General features: G+C 48.3%; 1 protein-coding gene across 4 annotated transcripts in view; it reads left to right on the top strand.

The window, feature by feature from the left end:
* The window catches only part of Myo16 (myosin XVI), a 420601-nt gene that overhangs the window by 326407 nt on the left and 72281 nt on the right, over positions 1 to 21913 (top strand). For all 4 annotated transcript variants that reach the window (XM_048800642.1, XM_048800640.1, XM_048800641.1 and 1 more), the window contains 2 exons: positions 3286 to 3388; positions 19767 to 19863. In XM_048800642.1, coding sequence (XP_048656599.1) covers positions 3286 to 3388; positions 19767 to 19863 — 200 coding nt within the window. The remainder of the gene's footprint in view (positions 1 to 3285; positions 3389 to 19766; positions 19864 to 21913) is intronic.

The raw sequence follows: 21913 nt of genomic DNA, 5'->3' as shown, positions 1-21913 counted from the left end.
GGCCCCTCTGGGGGCAGGGCAGGCTGTTCTCACCCCGACTGTGGCAATGGGATGGAGGGACGGCCTGTAGTTGGGTCGCCCTGGGTTCCAGTTCAGCCACAGGTACCCCCTGTGTCCATTTTCTGGTGTTGCTCTAACAAAGTATGGCAGGCTCACCCTAACAGACTGCAGCCTGAACAGAAATTCACTCATACTCAGGAGGCCAGAGGCTGACAACAGGCGGGACCCCGCTCCCTCTAAGAGTGGGTACAGCACTTGCTGGCCCTTGCCGGCTGCTGGTGGTGGCCACAGGCCTTGGTCCTCCTTGGTCTGCAGCCGTATCACTTCCTCTTTGGCGGCCACTCCTGGTGCTGGTGCCTCACAGGGAACTTTCCTCTTCTCTAAGGACCTGAGTCGTGTTGAAGTAGGGCCCACCCTCGTGCTCTCATAGTAACTCCCACCCTGCAAAGACCCTGCCTCCACAGATCCCGTGCGCTCACCTCCTGGAGAGCAGAACTCAGCCTGCAGCATCACCTCCGTGCACACGGGCGAGGGACTTAACGTCTCCGCCCCCCACCCTCTCCTGTCAGGTAGGATTGTCACGCAGGCTCTCTGCCTCTGTGCAGAGCATGAGTGGTGACGTGAGAGGTGTTGGCATTCATTCCCTGCCCAGGAACTGCCGCTGCCCAACCTCCACTCCCCTGCCCAAGCTCATGGCCTCTCGTCGCCCATTTGCACCTGCTGCACACAGAGGTGGACGCCATGAGATCTACACGATGGTCACTGACCCTGGAGCAGTGCGTGCACTTTGAGGACAGATAGGAGTTTGTCGGGAAGGATGGAATTTGCATCTCATCCAGAGAATGATGAGATGATTTATCCAGAGAATCCCGGGCTATTGTCATGTCCTCCCACACTGTGAATGTGACATAGGAACAAAGCCTCTCTGTGAGGACAGGCAGAGAATCGCCTCTAGGTCACTGGCGTGGGCCTCGGAGAAGTGGTGCAGCAAAGGCAGAGCCCGAAGCCTCACTTCAGCTCCCACCCTGTGCTTCTGTACCGCCTGTCCCCTTCAGGCACTGCAACACCACCAACATCACCCAGGCTCGCTCAGAGACGTGCTGCTGTCACGTGGCAGCATCATCTGGTGGTCCCCACTGCCCAGTGCAGTACCCCAGCTCCTGACCCTCCTCACCCACTCAGTGTGCCTGTTCGCTCTGCTCTGTCACACCCTGGACATCTCCCTTTCTTTTCTGCAGCCACCACAGTAAGGTCAGGATATAACAAAGATGCCACCCTGAAAGCCTCGTGTATAAGAAATCACGTTCTTAATAACCATCAGAAGTCCAGATTGGCTGCTTCAGCCTTCCACACTCACGTGTGCACAGTGTGGGCAAAGTGATGAGCAAGAGGGTCCCTGCCCCAGCCTCTGGCATCGGCTCAGTGTCCAGGCTCGGTTGTGAATGATTTGCTATGGTCATGTCCTCCCACACCGTGAGAGTGACATGGGAGCAAAGCCTCTCTGTGAGCAGGGGGGCTGCTGTTGACCTTGGTGGAGTTGTCTGCTATGACTAGCAAGATGGTGAAGATTCTCCATCCAGGAAAAATCGTATACAGAGCTTTCAGTGACAACGCTAGGAATTTAAGAAAGGAAATAAGAAGTGTCTTCTGCTGAAGGGTCCACCCGGTGTTATCTTGGTCAGTTCAAGCCACGATGACAAATTTCCATAGCCTGCATATACGGAAGAAGCTGGAAGTCCTAGACCAAGCATCTTCTCACTGCAGCTTCATGTGGGGAAAGGGGAACTCTGGTCCTTACAGTATCTGCTAAGGACACTGATCCATTCAGGAGTGCCCCACCCTCATGACTAGTCAAAGTCCCCTCCTCATGCCAGGTCCTCAGGGGTAGGTGGTGAGTGTGACTTTCAGGAGGTGAACATTCAGTCCACAGCCTGCATTGTGTGCCAGACACCTGGTTACTGCAGCAGGGCCCCAGGTGTGGCCCCTCACTCACCTGCAGAACTGCAGAGGTAAGGCCATTCACAGGGGTCTGGCATGGCTGTCCACGGTGCACGTCCCCTACCTTCACAGCCACTCAGAGGGAAGCGGTGAGTCAAGAGGTACAGGCGGTTTGCCCTGCCCTGTGTCCTGACCACCCAGAGGGAGCTGAGCACCCATTTTAGGAGATGTCAGAGTTGCTGCTGTGTCCTTGCTCTCAGCCCTGAAACACTGTACAGAAGACACAGGTCCCAGTGTAGGCATTGATCCCCATCAGCTTGCAGACCCACAAGAGTCCACAGGATGCAGTGCACGGGCTGCTGCTCAGCTCTGGCTTTCCTCCCCCTGCTCCTCCTCTTCCTCCTCCCTCCTCCTCCCCACCTTTCCTCTTCCTCCTCCTCTTTCCTCTTCCTCCTCTTTCTTCTTCCTCCTCCTCTTTCCTCTTCCTCCTCCTCTTTCCTCCTCCTCCCCACCTTTCCTCTTCCTCCTCCTCTTTCCTCTTCTTCCTCCTTTCTCCTCTTCCTCCTCCTCTTTCCTCCTCCTCCTCCTCCTCTTTCCTCTCCCTCCTCCTCTTTCCTCTTCATATTCTTTCTCCCCGCCCTCCTCCTCCTCCTCTTCCTGGGAAGTCTTGATTATAGTTCAGGTTAAATACCATAAGTGCAGAGGAAGTTTTATATAGACTTTTTTGAATGGGTGCTATACTTTTGAAAGTCATTTTTGAAAAATCTATGTAAAACTATCATGTTGCTGCAAATTTCAGCTAAGGAATGCAAGTCAGTTATTCAGAGGTACTTGAGACAGTGTACTTTGAGAACATTTAAAATACCCAGTCCCTAATATATGAGAAGGAAGCTGTTCTACCTCTTGTTTAAATGGGATTGGCAGTTATTTTCATGTCTCTTTACTATGGACTCTAACAACAGCTAGATTCACTCTCAAGTGGTCATAAGAAAGATACTTAAAATTCTTATAATGTGTATTTTTAAAGAGCAAATCAAATGTTTCATTAAAACTAATAGAATGATTTTTTTCTCTTCAAATTTTCTTTGAATTAATGGTTTGTATTGCTTTTGACAGTTCTAAACATAAATTGAAGGCTTGGAAAATATTTCTGACTCATTTGAAAAATCGCCTTCCCTCTGGAAGGTGGGGTTGTTCACCGTTGGCTGGTGGGTGTGCAGTGGACGGGGACTTGGGTTCCTGGGACTGTTAGGGAGCTGAGCAGTGACGTGAGGAAGACAACCCTGAGGAGTGTGGTCGCCTGCGCTGCACGTCAGTCACTCTTCCTGTGTCTGCTGCTTTTGACAGGTACAAGCCATTGGCGGATACACTCCTGCGTGAGAAGGAGGAGCAGCCCGCAGAGGAGAGGTGCCGGCTTCTTCTCCAGCAGTGTCAACTACATGGCTGGCAGGTTGGTGGCCAACAAGCTGGGGATCTCCAGGGTAGGACTTTAAGGACTGAGGGGGTCATTGCGGGGAGCGACGGGGTCTTTCTGTCGGAAACGAGCTCCCGGATGCGTGGATAAGAACAGCTCCCTATGATGCAGGGGTGTGGCGTCTCGCCCAGCACATGAGGCCGTCCAGGAGACTTGGTCACAGCCACAGTGGGTGGCCCTCTGTTTGCCCAGATTCCACGTGGCCTTAGGGGCATGTACAACATCCGAACTGTAGCGGTAGGAACTTCAGAGAAGCCAGACACCGAGGCGCTGGGTCATCTGCTGGCTTAGACCTCACAAGCGTTCTCGAGGCCAGGGTTTGCAGGCCGGCTCAGGCCCTCCCCGTCTCCCTCTGCCTGGCCCTGCTGCTCACTGGCCATGGAGTGGAGCTGCCTACCTCGGTCTCGCTGGTAGCAGAGGGGTCACTATGAGGAGCATTTGTCTGTGGTCTGGGATCCCTGGGGAGCAGAGCCCAGGTCCATCCACTAGGCCAGCAGAAGTAAAGTAACATGGGGCATGCCCACCTGAGGCAGGAGGGGACAGTTCCAGGTGTTGTGTGACTACTCAAAGAGCATCAGAATCTCACCCTGACTCCCTTTAGGAAGAGGGGGTTTGAGAGGAGAAGGTAAAGTCAGAGCAATCCTGGACATGACACCGGGGCCGTGGGGAAGTGTCTGACCATGAAGTACCACTAGGTGCATAGGTGGCCAGCAGCATGGCTGGCAGCTGATAGCTTTTGTAGACAGCAACTACTGGGAGACAGACGTAAGCCCCTTGGACCGTAGATAGGCCAAGGAGAAGCCTATGGTTATTCAGGAGACCAAACCCAGGCCTTCGCTTCAGGGGTGCGAGCAGCTGGTCCTGGACTGCAGGCTCATGGACACAGGCAGGGACTACTGCAGGGTCACAGCAGACTCATCGGTCCCCAACGAGGACCAAGAGCCTGCTGTGGGGCGCTGCTGAGTCAGGACTCCGTTGTTCCCCCTGTCCCTTTCTTTGCTCTTCTTTTTTCTCACTGATAATGGAAGTTGAACTTTAAATAACAGTCTGAAGGAGGAAGCTTACTCACTCAGTGGTTGTCAGAGAGGCACACAGTGCCAACGTGGATAAAAAAGGAAGGAGGAGGGGGATTACTAACGGGCCTGATGTCAGTGAGCCACACTCGAGGCGGTGACACGGTGTGGGATGCACAGACCTGTGATTTCCAAGCCTGGAGGCAGCTGGAGTCACTTCAACTGATTCATCCCTGGAATCTTTTAATAAGCGATTGTGGAGGAATGGTTCCGGAATAACGTAACACCAAGGCTTTCTTATCGTACACTTTTCTTTTAAAGAATACACACAAATGAAGAGTGTGTCTGTGTATGTGTCTTCACATGTATGCGTGCATTTCCACACATACGGGGAGAGCAAGGGAATCCGGAGCAGATCTCCCATGAAGACCGTGGTGGGCACTGACCACAGCCCCTCAGCAGGGCTCCCTGCAGCTCATTGGAAAGAGGCTGTGGGAGCAGGCTGGGAGACACTGGCGCACACCGGCAGCCGTCGCTCCTTCTAGATCTGTGTCTGTGCTGGGACCCTTGAAATAGCAGCTGAGGATGGTATTCAGTTGGAATGCACACAAGAACTTCGAAAAAGAACATCAAGATTTTAAAAATGGGAAAGGGTTCCCATTTCATTGCACAAATCCATTTCCTCCTCGTTTTTAAATTCCACACAAAGAGGCTGAAAATACAAGATGAAAGAGGGAGAGAGTCCTGCGTTCACTCAGAGATCACGTTGCTCTCGTGCCCCGTGTCCTCCCATAGACTTTATGCCGTGAGAAAAGTAATGGACTTCGTGGAAATAAAGCTCATTCACGTTTCACTTTTACATAGACAGCAAAGTAGTTTTTCTCAAAAAAAAAAAAAAAAATCACTTATTCCTGACCCTGCATTCAGACTCCTCAGTTTCAGGAGCAGAGCCTGTGTTTGAGATGTGGGGATCGCTGCAAGGTGCTGCTGTGTCTCTGTTCCGCCTTGTCCTGAGTACGGAGCTATCTGCCTGAGGCAGCAGCAGGTGGTGACGGACAGCTGCTGTACCTGTAGCATAGTTGCCAAATGGCCAAGGGGTCGCGCTGTTTTTTTGTTTACTAGTCAGTGCTCAGGCCTTGTCCCTATATGCTTAGCATAAGATTAATGGCTGTTCTTTCTATATTTCTAAAAGCAATGCTAGAGGAGAGAAGAGATTGGAATCTTTTTTTTTTTCTGTGTGAACCTGCCTATGGTCTTAGCTAGAGATTCAATTTTCTTAAATAAAAACATTATCCTTTTATTGCCATTATAATGAGTCTTGGAAATTTTGTCATCCTTCCCTAATTTAATAGACCCTGTTGAAGGACAACCTGAAGTCTTCAGCTCCCCAGTGACACAGTCTGTACATTGTGCAAAAACAGACATCAGTGTCTCCTGTCCCAGGTGAGGGTAGACACGTCCTGTCCCCAGTTGGGTTCACACATGACCCACAGGTGCTACCCACTTTTTGCGCATGCGTGTGTTCCTGTGCGTGCCACTCACTCTTCATGTGTTCATGAGTTTGGAGTCAGCTAGAGGAACTTCAGTACCACGTAAATCAGAATGCCTCTTGTCCCCACGGGTCTCACACGGGTCTTACGACTAGCCAGAACTTTCCTAACTTTATTTAATGTGAGCCTAATAGCAATTCCACGCAGAAAGGAAAGCAGGCAGTTTATGTAGTTCTGACCCCAGTTCAGATACGAGGAAATTGAGTCTCCAAGGGCCCTCGTCCTGGGGACCAGCATACTGACCCAAGCAGTAAGTGCAGTTGAGATGCACCTTTGTGGGAAGGCCACTTTGTCAAGGCCAACATGTGACTCTTCCTATGCTGTGTTCTTTCCTCTGCATTTAACTCGATATGTAATACAAACAGCACAAGACCCTCACAAGAGGCCAATTCTGAAGTCATTCCATTCAAATTCCAGAACTCGAAAAGCCTGAGTCCATTGCAGTTCTGCTTTGATTGGAGCACCTGTGCATTGCCCGCTTACCTGGGTGGCCTGCCCCGTGGTCTGGTTTGTGCTTACTGTCCCAGGAGGGAAACCCACCAGGCTACTTCCCTGTGCAGGCTGACCCCATCAGGACCTCCCTAGCCCAGCTGCCAGCCGGGAGCACGGAGCATTTGTACGCTTCTTCCCAGATGTATTTTGGAAAGGAGAGGAGGAGGAGAAGACAGACCAGGAGTGGGGGGAAGAGGAGAGGAAGACTGCAATCACGTGATGTTGGATATCAACTCTCCTTCAGAGCCAAGACCTACACGCCACCCTGGCTGCCTAGAGCAAGCAAGTGGGGGAGGCGATCCACGGTGGAGATGCACTAGGTTAGGGCGGCGGTCCCTGCTGAGCAGAGGCAGTTGGAACCAGTCTCACTGCACTGTGTGGTTAGCTCTGTAGCTCCCAGCACCAGCGCTGCTCACTGCCAGTTCCCAGGACTCCCAGACGCCAGGTGGGGCTGTGCTCTCCTCCCTGCTCGCTCTCCCCGAAGCCCCAGGACCTTCCTTAGCCTTCTCCACATCTAGCCAAGGACGGACTCCCCTCGCACCAGGGATTCTCCAGAAGGGACCTGTCTGTGGGGTTGCCGGCCACCTTTCTACCCACAGAGACGGAAGGACGCAGCACAGACTCTTGCCTATCTTTATGAATAGGAAGCTACCAACAATATTCCACCTTTTATATAGATACATAAATATCTCAGAAACTATAAAATCTGGTATAATTCACAACAAAAACCTAACTGGTAATATCTAGAGACTTTTTTGGAGCTGAGAATCAGACATAAATTTTGTTTATAGCTACGTTTCTAATTGTATTAATGCATTACTTCCATGATTAAAAACAATTTTAAAATGTATAATTGCTCCATAAATATACCTTAACTGTAGGTTATTGTATTAGACCAAATTAAACATTTTAAGCATTTTTGGAAAAGAAAACATAAATCACATTGTTTTGCTCCAAAGCACTTTGCCTTCCGACAGCTAATTTCCATTCCATTCTCCACGCATCCAGCCTTTACCTCTCCATGGCCCCCTCAGGCCTCTTTCACGGGGTGGGAACGGGGAACCACAGGTCTTGGCCAACTCCGGGAACCACTGTTCTTATACCCAAAACTGTTGTTTCCACTGTATTTTTATTTTTTAAAAAAAGTAAAGAAAGTCAGAGGCTGTGGTGGCGAGGAGGGCATCCTGCTGTTTTCCTACCATGTGGGCACTGGAACGGTGCATTTCAGATCAGGTGGACCAGGAGGGCTGTGTCCTGATTGGCAAGATGGAACTTGGCTAGCTCGGGAGAAATGGAAGTTTCTTGAGATGATTTGAATAGAATCTACATGACTCACTTCTCGGGCTGTTTTCTGTTCCACCAGATATATTTTTCTTTATGAAACAGTCCATGAATCACTTCATTTGTGGAAAAATGATCCAAATACTTTGAATTAAGTCATAGTTTGGAAACAGTTAAGCCGCTATTTGTTAACATCTACTGTTTGTTTTATCATCGTCGTCATCAGATCTTATTTATCTACATAGACATATTTTTAATTCAGGGCTATTTCAAGTGGCTTTGAGGGTCTTCCCTCTGGATCCCTGGTCTTTAATCCGGGGCTTTCTGCTCCGCCCACCCGGAGCAGCAGGAAGGTGCTCAGCAGGCTCTGGGTTGCATGTGGAGCATGCTTGTTGTGCATGTTATGTCATTTATGTAAAATGAAAACCTTTGAGACTCATTCTTAGTGGAAAAATAAGTGGTATAATCTGATTTTCACACATTTTCTGTGCATCGACTGGTTATAGGACGGTTTCTGCTGTGTGGTTTTATTTGAATGCTATATTCATTTTCCAGCCATCTGGAGGGATGACGGATAGAGAAACAAATCTGTCGGAGCGGGTTCCTGCGCTGCCAGGGGTGCCGCTCAGAAGAAGGCTGTGAGCGAGCGCAGGGGGAGGTGGGGGAGCTCAGATGTGGAAGGAGAGTCAGGGGGACACTTGCCATTGAGGTTACAAGTGGGTTCCTACCACTCCCTGGGGTGGGAGCTGTGGACAGGCAAAGGGACATCCTGTGCAGCCCCTGTGAGGCAGGTGCCCCTGACATCTGCCAGAGGTGGCAGAGGGACAGTTCAGAGTCCACCCTGGATAACATGATTGTCACTGAAGAATGAGTCAGGCCCAGGGATGCTTCTGAGGACACACTTGGAGTAAGAGACGAAAACAGGACTTCTGCACCCCAGCGGCCGCCATGGTTGATCCCCGTGTGCAGCCGCACAGTGTGAGAGACGGACCTAAAGAGGCAACCACAGGCACTCACCGCGACCAGCCCGCGTTTTAATGAGATCCACTTTTCCTATGCATGTGGGTTCACTAACGACGATCATCATCGTCACTGTCTTCCTGTACTCTCATGGGACGGTCTAGATTTCATTATGTGTCAAGGTAAAATACGCCATCTTTAAAGGATTTGCTTGCATGGTGCTGAGAAGTACGAGATTAACATTTTACCATAACCTTAAATAAAATCAGCTGGACGAAGGATTTATTATTTCATTAGTCTAAAGTAGTACAGTAGAGAAAAGATAATAAAAGTAGCAGCAAAAGCTGCTGCAGTTTTAACCACCCCTGCTCTTCTGCACCTTCTGAGAGGAGACACTTGTGTTGGGGCCCTGGCTCTTATTAGTACAATAAATTTCTTTTATTACTCCGGGAGCACTCCATAAATCAACTGTAATAAAGCCAGAAAATAGCCCATGAAATCATCCTTTCCCTCATATTCCTTCTTTTTATGGAATTATCAATGTCGAAAAAGTAAACATTAGGGGTATAAGGGTATCTCGTGAAATGATGTATACTCTAACTGAAATGGCCATGTATGCGTATATTTTAATTTCTTTTCTTGCTTATACTGAACACATACCATGCACAGATATATCAACACAATTTTTTAGAAAAATGGTATTCTTAATAAGAAATTTAAAAATAGAAAAAAATTAAAGAAGAAAACACAAACTTCTCAGAGCTAAACTACCGAAGGAAGTTTGGTGTGTTCGCTCCTCAGCTTTTAAAAATCATATTACATGCATGTAACCCAGGTCACCCATCTCTCTCCCTTTTCACCCAGAGCTTTGTGAGGACAGATCTCATACATTTTCATGTGTGTGCGCATGTCCTTCTCTGTCACGACCCCTGGAGTCTGGCACATGTTAGGCAGTCAACCAGTACTTGTTGAATGAATGCATGCATGAGCAAACCTCCTGCTTGGGATCACACTTTCCCTTTGGAAATGAAGGCATCTGCAGTCAAGTATGGGTGACGTGTGACAGTTTCTTCCTCTAAAGTAACTTTGTAGCTTTCATCTCAGCTTCATTATGCAAAAGGCTTAGAATACTATCTGGCACTAAGTAATTGCTAAATAAAAACCGTGGCACTGCGTAATCCAAGTTTCATCTCTTAGAAATCCATCTAATCTCTTCTCCTCCAGACTCACCGACTGATCCAGCAGCATTTATTGAGTGCCTTTATGCTTCTGAAGTTACACTTGGTGATTATGATGCCTTACAGCCCAGTGGGGCGTGGGGGGGAAGGGGAAATAAGTAAACCCAGATGAGGATCCACACCGACAGGGAAGCAGCAGGGACACGTGGTGGCAGATCCATTTAGACTGGTGCTGAGTCCGGGGAGGAGCAGGATGTGCTGATACCTGAGATGCAGGCAGTCACAGGGAACTGGGTGGCTACAGCCCAGAGAACCTGGTGTGGTGGGAGGAATAATGCTGGAGAGCAGAGATTCTCAGCCCTTGTTTTTCTACTAACTGTCCTACAAAGGAGAAAAATTAATGAGAGACTTACTAAAGAATTTAGTTCTGGGGAGGCAAAATGACCTTGGCTATTACAATAATTGATCTTTCAAACATCCATCCTACTGGGCAGCAAGCGGCTCTTCACAACTCAAAAATGCTGTTCCTCTTATGCCCATCAATCCCATCCCCTCTGTACTTTCCCCAATTCCAGGTTTATTTTTTACAAGTATTTTTGATCCCCTCTTATGCTCTAAAAGTCTTATAATAGCTCAGGTATCTTGCCCATCAAGACCCAGTTCATCCACTGGGGCAGAAGCACCACTGAGAATATGTCAGGGGCAGCAGGGGACCTGGTGAGACCAAGTTCCCTTTGCAGTTCCCTGGGGAGCTATGGAGGAGCTTAAGAGAAGACAGCGCAGGACCTGGTTTATGCTTTGAGCAGGCTGATATTTAAATAAGAATTGGGCCAGGAAGCCAGTTGGCAGACTGCGAGAGAGAGCAGAGGTGGCAGCGGAGGCAGGGAGGGGAGGGGACAGCACTGCTGGTGGCCCTTAGTAAGCACAAGCGTGAAAATTCAGTGACTGGAACAGCAGAGTCTCTTTTCAAACCAAAATGTTAGTGCAGGTTAGGAATATACTCAAGCTTTTCTTAACAAAAAGGAATTTGCTGAAAAAAAATCGCGTGGGAATTCTGAATGATGGAGAAGACCCTGCCTTTCCAGGATGGAAAGGGAAAGAGAGCTCACCAAGATGGATGGCGTGTTTCAAATCAAACGCAGTCGCACCACCAGACTCGGGTTTGGAAGATCAGCAAGTCATTTAAGGAATTCTGAGTATCTAAAAATGTGCCTGAGGACAAGCATGGAAGTCAGACACCAGGGAGAAGTGCCACAGGCCTTCTGGTTTAGAAGGAAAGCAAACATGGAAAGCCAAGCCACCAGAGCACGGTGGGCGCCAGGGCAGGAGGTGACCTGGGTGCAGACACTGGCCCCGTGAGCAGGCGGCTGCACTTATGTTATCCGCCCTAATCCCCTGTTAACGTACCCTTCCACAGGTCAGGTAGTAATTATTGACATTATTGGGGCCATTTGGTTGGAGATAAAGATTAAGAGTGCCCTGTAAATGAATCCTTTAGTTCATCACGTGCATCGTCCTCTGACTCTGAAGCTCATGGTCCCATTGAGGCGCGGCTTTGGTTTGATTTTTACCATGTGTCTTTGGGAACAGGGAGTTTTTAACACTCTTGACCACCATCGATACGATTCCCATAATTAATGAGGTAATATAGAATGGCACAGTGACTGATTCAACAAGCTCAAAAGAGTGCTTTTTACTCATCCCTGCCTGCTGTGCAGGCCACACTGTGAGGTGAGAGTAATTAATTTTTCCGAACCTATAATTATGTGTAATTCAAGCCAAACCACTTTCTTCAAATACCAGAAGATACAGTACTCTATGAGATGTGTGTGGCTGTAATTATCTTCTCTGTGTTGAAGTTAAACTTCAAGAATAGTCTATTTATAACAAAAAGAACTTGCCTTTTAGTATAAATGTATCCTTTGAGGATGTTTAAAAGTACATTCAGACGTTTCAGAACCAGGCTGCACAAACATTTCCTTTTCCTAGGTTTTCAGAGCTACCATGAAAATGTGACCTGCTGTGATCACAGCAAAATGGACGGGGCAGTGGGCACCCCTGGAAATTCAGTGAACGGAGGCCTCGGGTGCGGGGAATGGGAACTCGGCCTGGAGAGGAGAGTCTTGGTTGAATGGATGCTTTCTTTACCCGGCTCTTGCCATGGTGCACCGTGTTCCGCTCATCCCTGGGTTCCTAGAGGCTGGCACGGCCAGACGTTTGAATTATGAATGAATGAATTAACGGATGGATGTACGGATGTACAGTGCAGAGAGATGAAGGATGACAGATGGACAAACGTGAGACCAGGAAAATCAGGAAAAGCCTCAGTAAATGCACCCGTGCGAGGAAGGGCCAAGAATGGCTGGAACTTGGGCAGAGTCCTGTGCGTGGAACACACGGCCACGCTGGGTTTGGTGGTGTGCTTGTCTTGGGAAGAGATGACCTGACAGGCACAGAAGCTGCTTGTGTGGTAAAAATGGAAGGAACAGTGTTTGAAAGAGCACAGTGGCATCTCAGATCAGCAGGAAGGAAACGGCTCTGGGAGAAAACTCACGGCGCTGGAAGAGAGAGTGCACTGTTCAGCTGCTTCTCAGAGGCTGGGAGCAGATTTCCATGGGCAGGGCACTTTGAGAGGTGTAGGGGCATCCTTCTGGAATGCTAATGCTGCAAGGAGAGGTTGACCACTTTGATGCAGCTGTGACCGGGTGTGTCCTGTCACACTCAAAGCATTTGCCACAGGGATGCTCAGGTTTGCAGAGTAAGGGAGATAAAAATATTTAGATGAATTTCTGACTAGTAATAATGAAAATAAAGTGTTTTGTTTGCAGCAAAGAAACAGTATTCACAATGAGATGATTCTCTTTAAAATCCAATCTGTATTAATAGTACATTCCAATAGTGCAAGCTCCCAGGGAGGCCATCTAATGTAACTCCACCATGGTGTGAAGCCAGGGCCAGCACTCCACTGCACCAGGTGTAGGCCCTGCAGCAGTGCAGGAGGAGCCCTCCACTGGTGCTCCTGCAAGCAGGAATCTGAATGACAGAAAGTGGAGCAGAGGGAGCCCCCTCTTCAGAGATTTGTGAAGACCGTATTACAGAGGGCTCTAAGGGCTGACCTCAGAAGCATGCCTTGTAGCCTGCAGGCCACACACAATCATCACAATTTCTAGAAGATTAGTAAATTGGGGACATTGTTCAAGGTGAGTCAAAGGACAGGTGAAGAACAGAGAATGAGTTAAGTTCTGGACTTGGGTCTACAATAATCCTATAGGCCAGGCGTACTAGAAATTTGAAATTATGAAATGTGAAATTTAATACCTTTACTTATTGAATCACATTAGATTCATTTTAATAAATTAGTCAAACAGTTTTACAAGATTTAAAGTGATTAAGATTTATTTTAAATGAACAACTTTTTAAATATCTGAGCTCATGTGATATAGCTAGAGTCTACCAGAATCATTCTTTTTGAAATTCTTCTTTCTCCATCTTATTAATACATTTATTTTAATTTTTTTCACTTTAATATATCTAAATTGTGACCTTTATGTTTTCAACATTGTCCTTTGGCATAAATATCTCATATTTAAGTTGAATAGTAGAACAGGTATACAAGTAATGACAACACCAAGATTCGGTGATACTACAGATACACACACACACACACACACACACACATACATACATATACATATACATATACATATATATGGCACATTAGTGACCCAAATAAAATGAATTTATTATTACAAGGTACAAACGGAGCTGAGAGTTCACTAAGTCATGTGGGCTTTAAAGGATGAACAAGGGCTTACCCAGTAGACAGGAGCAGAAAGAGGAACTGAAGGAAAGAGAAATGGCATATGTGGACCCAGAGGAAAAAACAGATTCCCGTGTGATGAATTCTGAGCATAGGTGAGCCCAGGTGTACTCAGTAAGTTCTAGATACCTGCTGTACAGCATTGTGCACTTAAAAGTTGGTTAAGAGGGTAGATCTCATGTTAAGTAAAATTGCACAGTTAAAAGAAAGAAAAAGGGTAGGGGAGAGAGAAAGAGGGAGAAAGGGAAAGGAGAGGGGAGGAGAATGAAAGGGGGGGCCTCAAAAGGACCATGGCATAGAGAGTCTAACAGCTATTTCAAAGGTGTCTGAACACAATCCTAAAAGTCATAACAAATCATTTTGAAATTCTTCCTTCTCCATTATTAATACATTTATTTTAATTTCTTTCACTTTAACATATCTAAATTTTAGGAAAATAGAAATAACATAATGCGGTTAATGTTTAGAAAGGTCACCTTAAAGATAGTTTAAGGTGGAATCCATGAAGCCCTAAAGCAATTCCAGGAGCTGGAAATATCAATAGAATTATGACTTAATGGGGCCCAAAGGAAAGGGGCCGACAGACTGTACGACACTCAGGGTCCTGGCTGAGTGCTAAGTGGCAATGTCTCCACTAGCCCAGAAAAGGAGCCGTGGGCAGGGATGGGTGGAGAGCTGTGAGGAGAAGTGGTCCTGATAAATATCTTGGGACTGAGGTGCATGAGGGGCGTCCAGGGAGATGGTCCTCTCCATCACTGGGGCAGGAATACAGGACAAGAATCCTATTGGCAGGAAGAGGAAAACACAGGAGGCCCCGGCCGACAAACGCTGAAGCCAGGGTGTGCAGTAGGAGATGAGTTAGTTGCACAGGGCTGGGCCCAGGAATTAGATGGGCCTATAGACTTACGAGTGTTTTGTAGCAAAAGTTTTTAGAATAATGGGCTCCTCCAGGGAAGTAAGGCGAGGATCTCGTGGAAAATCCTGAGGATGGCTAACATTTCAGTAGGAAGCAAAAAAATGTAGGCACCTGGGACAAACACTGGACACAGGTGGCAGACACAGAAGAGGGGACCGGGAGCTTGTCACAGGAGGCGAGCTTCAAGAGAAGAGAGTGACCCAGCAGCATGTTCTGCAGACCCGAGTCATGGCCTCATCATTTGTCGGAAACAGAATTCTGAGTGGAGTCCCAACCTACTGCATCAGCCTGTATGTAAAGGAGACCCCGGGAGGTCACCATGCATGTTGCAGTTGGAGACGGTCCAGTATCAAGAGTATCCCCGTTTTCCTCTGGGAGTCCCCATGACTCTCCTGTCGGGCCCTGACCTGCTGTGTGAACACCTTCTCCATATCACCTTCCTTCTTCCTTAGCACAGAGGCAGCCGTGTGCCCTCCAAGACCTGAGACTGTCTGGGGTGTGGGCACCCTCTTTCTTTGCTCCCCTTTGTGGGTGCTAAGTCCTTTTAGTCTCCTCTGAGGGTATAGTTCCTTGGGAGAAATTTTACCATCATTTCAAAATAATTTTTTTTCAATCACTCGTGCATAAACTAGAACTCTTTCTGTCCTTTGGGTGCAGTCTTCTATGGTCGAAGCAGAGCTGCATGACCCAAGCTGGCTTCCTCAGCTCACCAACAAGGGAGACAATTACTCATTGTAGTCTTTAGGAACAGCAAGCAAATGTGCCAAATGAAGTCAAATGTAGGATACAGATAATATACGTGTCATCATATATCTGGAAGACTTCACGGGTATAACACAATGAGGGCTGACAGTACTGTTCTGTACTAACAATATGTTAGATTATTTCTGCATTAGTCATTTTTCCCCAATTTCATTAAGGCAGAGAAAACTGTGCATCATATAAACTATCAAAGAATAATAGCTGTAATTTTTCTTTGGAAACACTGTTCAAAAGGTACTGCCAGAAACACACTGTACTCTTAAAAATTGTCCTTAAAAAAAAAAAAAAAGAAGAGTAAGAAGTGCTTTGCAGGATCCCTTGATCTCTCTCTGCTAACACAGCCCCCGTCCACCCACACCCTATCAACCCCGTGCCTACATTTGTCTGCTTCCACAGCCTACACCTCCTTAAAATCCCTGAAAACTGTAGCAATAGTTGGAGCTTTGGAAGTCATCAATGACAATTTTGTTTAATCCTTTAAAATCTGTCACTTAAAAAAAAAGTCCTAATGGTTTCTAATGAAATAGCTATGTCTGTGATTCACAGATGGCTTGCTCTTCCCTGGGTCGAAGCGACATTTACACTTGGATCTCAGATAAGAACGCTCTGCCCCAGAGTGCACAGTCTTGGTGGAGAGCATCTCCTCCCCTCTTCCCTGGTTGATGAGAAGCGTACTTTCTCATGAGCGTGCATCCAAACCCGAACCCTTGGCTGGTCTGGTTAGGATGACCTTGACGTACGAGATTCCCTGTAGCACCCTAGGACGTGGTCAGAAAGGAGGGTTCACTCTCCTGTGTCTTCATTCATCACAAGGATCAGTGCAAGTACAGGACCGAGTTCAGAAGGGTTTCTGAAAAACAAACTCAAAAATACTCATCAGTTGCTAATCCCTCCTCCTAAGAGAGAAGAAACACCTCAAAGAGCATCTCCAAATATTTGCCAATCCACAAATTATAGAGTGCAGAAGACTATAGAGCAAAGTGGCTCATGGGATATCTGCCACATGAGCTCATCTAGTGGATGAGGGTTTTTAAAAAGCCACCTGAATTCAATGGTAGGGTCCCCTCTTCACCCAGGAGCCCTTGCCTCAGCAGGGCAGATGTGAATGGGCACAAGGACACCTGAAGCCCGCAGGAGCTACGGGCGCAGGGCTGCCCTCCCTGCTGCCCCTCCCTAGCACTCACCTACCTTCCTCCTGCTGATACCCAGCAGGACCCCAGCTCTGTAGCCATGTAGACCCACCTGGGACACCACCTGCATCCACTTGCCAACTTCCCACCACAGATGCCGGGAAAGCTCTGACCCTGTGGGAAAGTCCAGGGCATCTTCTCCACTGGGCCACCTCCTACCGCAGCTGACCCCTCTGAACCCCAAACTGGCTCTTTCCTGGAAATGCTCTATTATGCGGTCTCACTTTTTCTCACTTCCTTTTCCTTAGAGGAGGAGGGGCCAGCTGGTGCCTGCTCTGACCTCTGGCTGTGGCGCTGCTGGGCCTTTGTCACACCCCTCTCCTTCTCTCCCCTGCTGCGGACTGCCTTCCACGACCCAGGCTGCGTTGCTGGCACACTTCGGGTCTGGTTAAGAGTTCAGCTTCCCTGTACCTTGTTTTCATCCTAGGTGGTATCGTCATCCCTCTCTGACTCATCTCATGCAAAACCTTTGTAATTCCTCTTCTATTTCTCCCCCTGTCCAATCTGAGTCCACCCTTCCCACTCCCTATGCCTGGTGCATTGCAGACACAGGTCCTGATGTGCAGGGCTGTAAATGTATCTAATCTTATTACGGGGTCTTACACCAGGCCTATAATAGGAGAGGTGGGTGATCCCTCACAGATGCTCGGGACACCTGTGGAAGGCAGCAGAGTCCAGCAGAGGAGTGTGGAGCCTGGTGAGGGACAGGAGTGCCCGCTCCACCCTGAGAGCCAGCAGGAGCAGCCTGCGGTATGGACTTCCACATCCATACCACTCATGGGCCACCTTGTGCCTGGCCACAAGCCTCCTGAAGCTCAGCCCCTGTCCATTCTCCAGTCTCAGAACTTTATCAATTTTTTTTTTTGTAAAATTCAGACCCAATCTTCCTTAAATCTTCCAGCATATCCTGATTGCCCACAAGGAAATTCTCCACATTTTTCCTGGACTGCCCCCAGGGGTGGCCTTGTCTCTCCTTACTGTCCACAGCCATGCCTGGACCATTGTCCTGCTGAGGTCCTGCCTTCCCATGTTTCTTTCTCTGTGTCACATGCATCTTCTCTGCCTTCCCAAGGTGCCCTGGAGAATTCCCGCTTACTAAGCATAGTTCTCCGAGAATCCTAGCTGCCCACATCTTGACCACGCCCCCTCTGAAATGCTGTGCTGCCTGGACATGATTCAGGCATTGCACTGGGCTTGTATTACGGCTGGAGCTTCTCACTGCCAGCCCTCCTCAAGAAACTGGGAGCTCCCTGAGGGCAAGCCTCCCTCTCTCCCACCCCTGCTTGGCACCAGGCCTGCACAATGTTTGATCTGAACCTAGTTTGGTTTTCTGAGTGGTTGCTAGAAATGCCCCCTGGAGAAACCTTAGTCATCTTGTCCAGCTGCCCTCCTGCAAGGGTCTCCACTTAACTGAGGAGTGCAGCTGGTTCCATGTCACCTCCTTCCAGTCACTGTGAAATCAATCGAATGGATGTAGCTTACCATGCTGGCTTTTAGGAATCCTCTGTTGCCGTTATCTTTATCAATGGTAGTACATTCAGACAAGTTCAGATGCTTCTAGAGCTTTCCATAGAAACCCATTTGATCTTATGCCAGAATTTATTTTTATAACTCGGGGAGGACTTGTCCATCACACAGCATGCAGTGTTGCTGGCTCATGCTTTTGGAGTTTCATATTGGAACCCAGGTTTGTATGCATTTTGCCTGGGGACTCAGTTTCCCACAGTCAGTGATGGGCAGAGTGATATGCTTGCTCCTTCCCTCCACCTGGCCTACAGATGTGTCTTCAGAGTTCACAGCCAGGACCAGTTATTCTTCCTGTGGACTGCCAAAATAAGTTGATAGTCGGAAAGAAAAAAAAAAAAAGACCACAAATTTTATGGAACATAACTAGGGAGAGAGAATGGCAATCCAAGGAGGAAAAAAGTAACAACACTCAGTAGCCACCCACCTATGCCTCCAATTTCAGCCAGCTCAAAGAAAACTGAAGGAAGATGCACATCTAGTCCACCAGAGTGCTCTGAAATGGGCCAGTAGCGTGCGCTTTCCCCACACATCTACATAATCAGCCTGACCGCATGATGCCAGGCTCAGGCCACGGTCTCTGGCAGTCAGTCCTGAGCATCAAGACTGTGGCCAAGGGGCGTGTGAGATGGACAGGTGGGCTGTGAAGAATGGGTTTGCAGTCAATTGCTTCCCAGCAAAGACGTTCGTTGAGCATCCCTGGGCACACGCTCTGAAGCCCTCTCAGGACCTGGTGGTGTGAAGATGCGTGCACACCTGGGTGTAGTTGTGACACTGGTGCAGCCCAGGCATCAACACAGTGAAGCTCAGATCCTGCTCTAGGGCATACCTTCGGTCTTCTAGCTCTGACCGTGTTTGCCTCAGGTGCCAAGAATGTGCCTGGGAGCACCCGCAGGCAGGGCCCTTCCCCACTGGGCAGAGTGTCACCTGCCAGCTCCCTGGCACTCGCATTAGATCCCAGGGGCTTTTCTGCCTTTATTCAAGTCGTTCCCCTCAGAGCCCAAGGAGCGCCTGCCAGGAGAGGTACCATTTCCTAGGAAAGAAGCACAGGGCACGAGAAAAGTCTTAAAATTGTGAGCATGTCAACTTTCCATGCTGGGTTATGGGGATTTTCTGTGGCAGTTATCTTCGCTAATGGTGGTATATTCAGACAAGCTTGGATGCTTCTAGAGCTTTCTATAGAAACTAATTTGATGTCATGCTGAAATTTGTTTTAGAATTCTGGAGCTTGCCCATCACACAACTCCTGTCTGTGCAGATGCCCAGGAGATGGTGCTCAGACAAGGCTCTCCAGGGTCTTTTTTTTTTTTTACTTCTGTGCTGAAATCAATAATTGCAGACATATAAAGATTCCGCTTATTGTAATTCATGGCATAGTGGGAAAAATAATTGAAACGAAACAATCGAGGTGTCAGATTTATGTTTAGTTTTGGTCTCTTCACGGGTCTGTTCTCCTCTACGCGGCTCAGCCTCCCTGCTTTGGGTGGAGCAGGGAGGCATCCCCAAGGAGCAGTGAGCGGAGATCAGTCCGAGGCTCTTTTATCTTCAGGCAGAGTCAGGGCCAGCACCAGGCCACCTTATCAGTACCGTGCTGATCTCCTGTGATCGCTTGCCCGCCATCACTGTCCTCTCCATGCTGGTAAGCATCTCCCACTGCTTGCCTTTCAGGTGGGAGTCCACAAGGTGTTCCTGAAACACGGGCATGCCGACCAGCTCCACAGTCTCTGCCTGCAGCTGCAGAGGAGCATCATAACCTGCCAGAAAGGTAACTGTCACTCCAGCTCTCCAGACCCTTGAGCCGCAGAATTCAAAATCATTCGGTGCACCCGAGTTTAAATGTCAGTCACATCCACACCGCAGCGGGTCACCCTGTCCCCAACACTACAGTGGGGGCGGGGAGGCCCAGTGGCCCAGTTGGTACTTACCTGCCTCCTCTGGAGGGTTTATAGACACTGCTGGTGTTCTACTGAGTAGCCTTCGTGTGAAACTTTGTATTCAGTTTTCACCCCAATCACAATTTGGAGGAGAGAATATACACCTTGTTGTTTATCACAGCTGTTCAGGATTAATGACCCTTATAAGAAGCACAAGGCAATAAGACTGTACCTTGGAATCTTCAATGAGAAGAACCCTCCATCTGGCACTTAGCTGCAGAGAAAGGGCCACATTCCCAAGCCATCTCAGTGGGGGCCACCAATGTGCCAGTTTGGAGAACTGGGATCAGCCAACTAGCCAGGCCACATTTTCCAAGACTCCACATGAGCCTTGGGGAAATTTTTTACTCATTTTTCCTTTATGAAGGGATAATATCTGTAGTATCTTCAATAGTCGATAGCATCTATTTTGTTATAGCTTTGGGATACATTCTATTTAGAATTTGTTTTCTAACAAAATCTAATTGACAATTTAAAAAAAAATACACATCTCTTATAAAATGTTTATGCTTAGTAGAAATTTTTAAAATTTTAATGTGTTTAATAGTTTAATTGCTTAGAGGGGGCAAAGGAGGGAGAAGTTAACCTGTGTGCTAGCTTTTGGTATGACTTACAATGAACTTGGCTCTGTGATTATCTGAAACTGGTGTTCCAACACAGAGCCTGGCAGGGTGCCAACCTCAGCTTTACTGTTTAATCCCCTACCCAGCTCCTCTGTGGGATGTGTCTGGGTCTGATCCTTGAAGACCTTTCCACGGGCCCCATGGATCTCTGATGATAGGAAGTCCTGCTATGTGCTGGTCCTTCAACAGGTCCAGTCAAGTAATGATCCAAACCCCAAAACTCTATCCAGGTTAAAACACCCCCCTTGGCCATTTCAGGCCTGGTGTGTCCAGAACATTCCATGATACTGTGGGTGTGTTCCCACTCCCTGTGTACTTGGGTGCCTCTGGATCCTCCCGGCTGAGAGGAAGAGAAGGCAGGGGAAGGACAGGTCTTCCTGGGACACAGTGTGACTCCACACTGCTCTCCCTGCTGAGGCCCGTCATATAATCAGGAGCACTTCACCCATCCTGGGGCCACTAGCCCGCAGCCCCTGGGTACCCAGAAGCCCTCTCTCTCAGCAGCATCCCTTTCTTGAAAACCCCCTTTGTGCCTGAGAAGCAGGTGCTCAGACATCTCCACAGTGGCAGCTGACCCTGACCCTTCCTGACCTGCAGCCCACCTCTCTGTCCACCCAACTCCAGCTGTCAATACAACAAGCTCTCTGGGGAGTCTGAAGCCACATGTCCAGCCTGGGGTAGTGGAAGCCTTCAGTGAGGAGGGGCCTGGTGCTTACCTCTTAGTTCAGAATGCATCTTCTCTTTGCAGATGATAATCTGCCCTGTAACGTCACCCCTCACTGGGGCAGGGCAGGGGCTGGGCCACAGGTCAGTTTTGAAGTCCTCCTTGGCCATCCCCATTGGTGTTATTTGCCCTGCACCAACCCAGATGATCTCTGAGCCCCTGCAGCTGCTACCTCACTGGGGGTCAGTTAGAAACCTAGCGTCCCAGCCCCACCTGCATGCGTTAAATCCAAATCTGTATTTGCTGCCACAGCTAGAACCAGGACAGGGAAAGTTCCACTTAATATGTTAAGTGTAGCTCAGAGAGGGCGTCCCAAATGCTCAGGAAGTCCTCCTTGAATAACTGGAGGGATTGTGCCCTGTCTTCCACTGGGACACCCAGCAGAAATGCCCCTTCTACTTAGTGTCAAACACAACTGACACAGGGCAGAAGAAATGCAAGAACTCCAATTTTGGGGGGTCATCTTTCTAAAGATAGAATTTGAGAGTGGTCTAGAAAATGGTGTCAGGGCAATAAACATAATTCCATGCAGCA

This window comes from Marmota marmota, unplaced genomic scaffold (genome assembly GCF_001458135.2).
Source record: "Marmota marmota marmota unplaced genomic scaffold, marMar, whole genome shotgun sequence".
NCBI lineage: Eukaryota > Metazoa > Chordata > Mammalia > Rodentia > Sciuridae > Marmota > Marmota marmota.
This window is presented reverse-complemented; position numbering and strand designations above follow the sequence as displayed.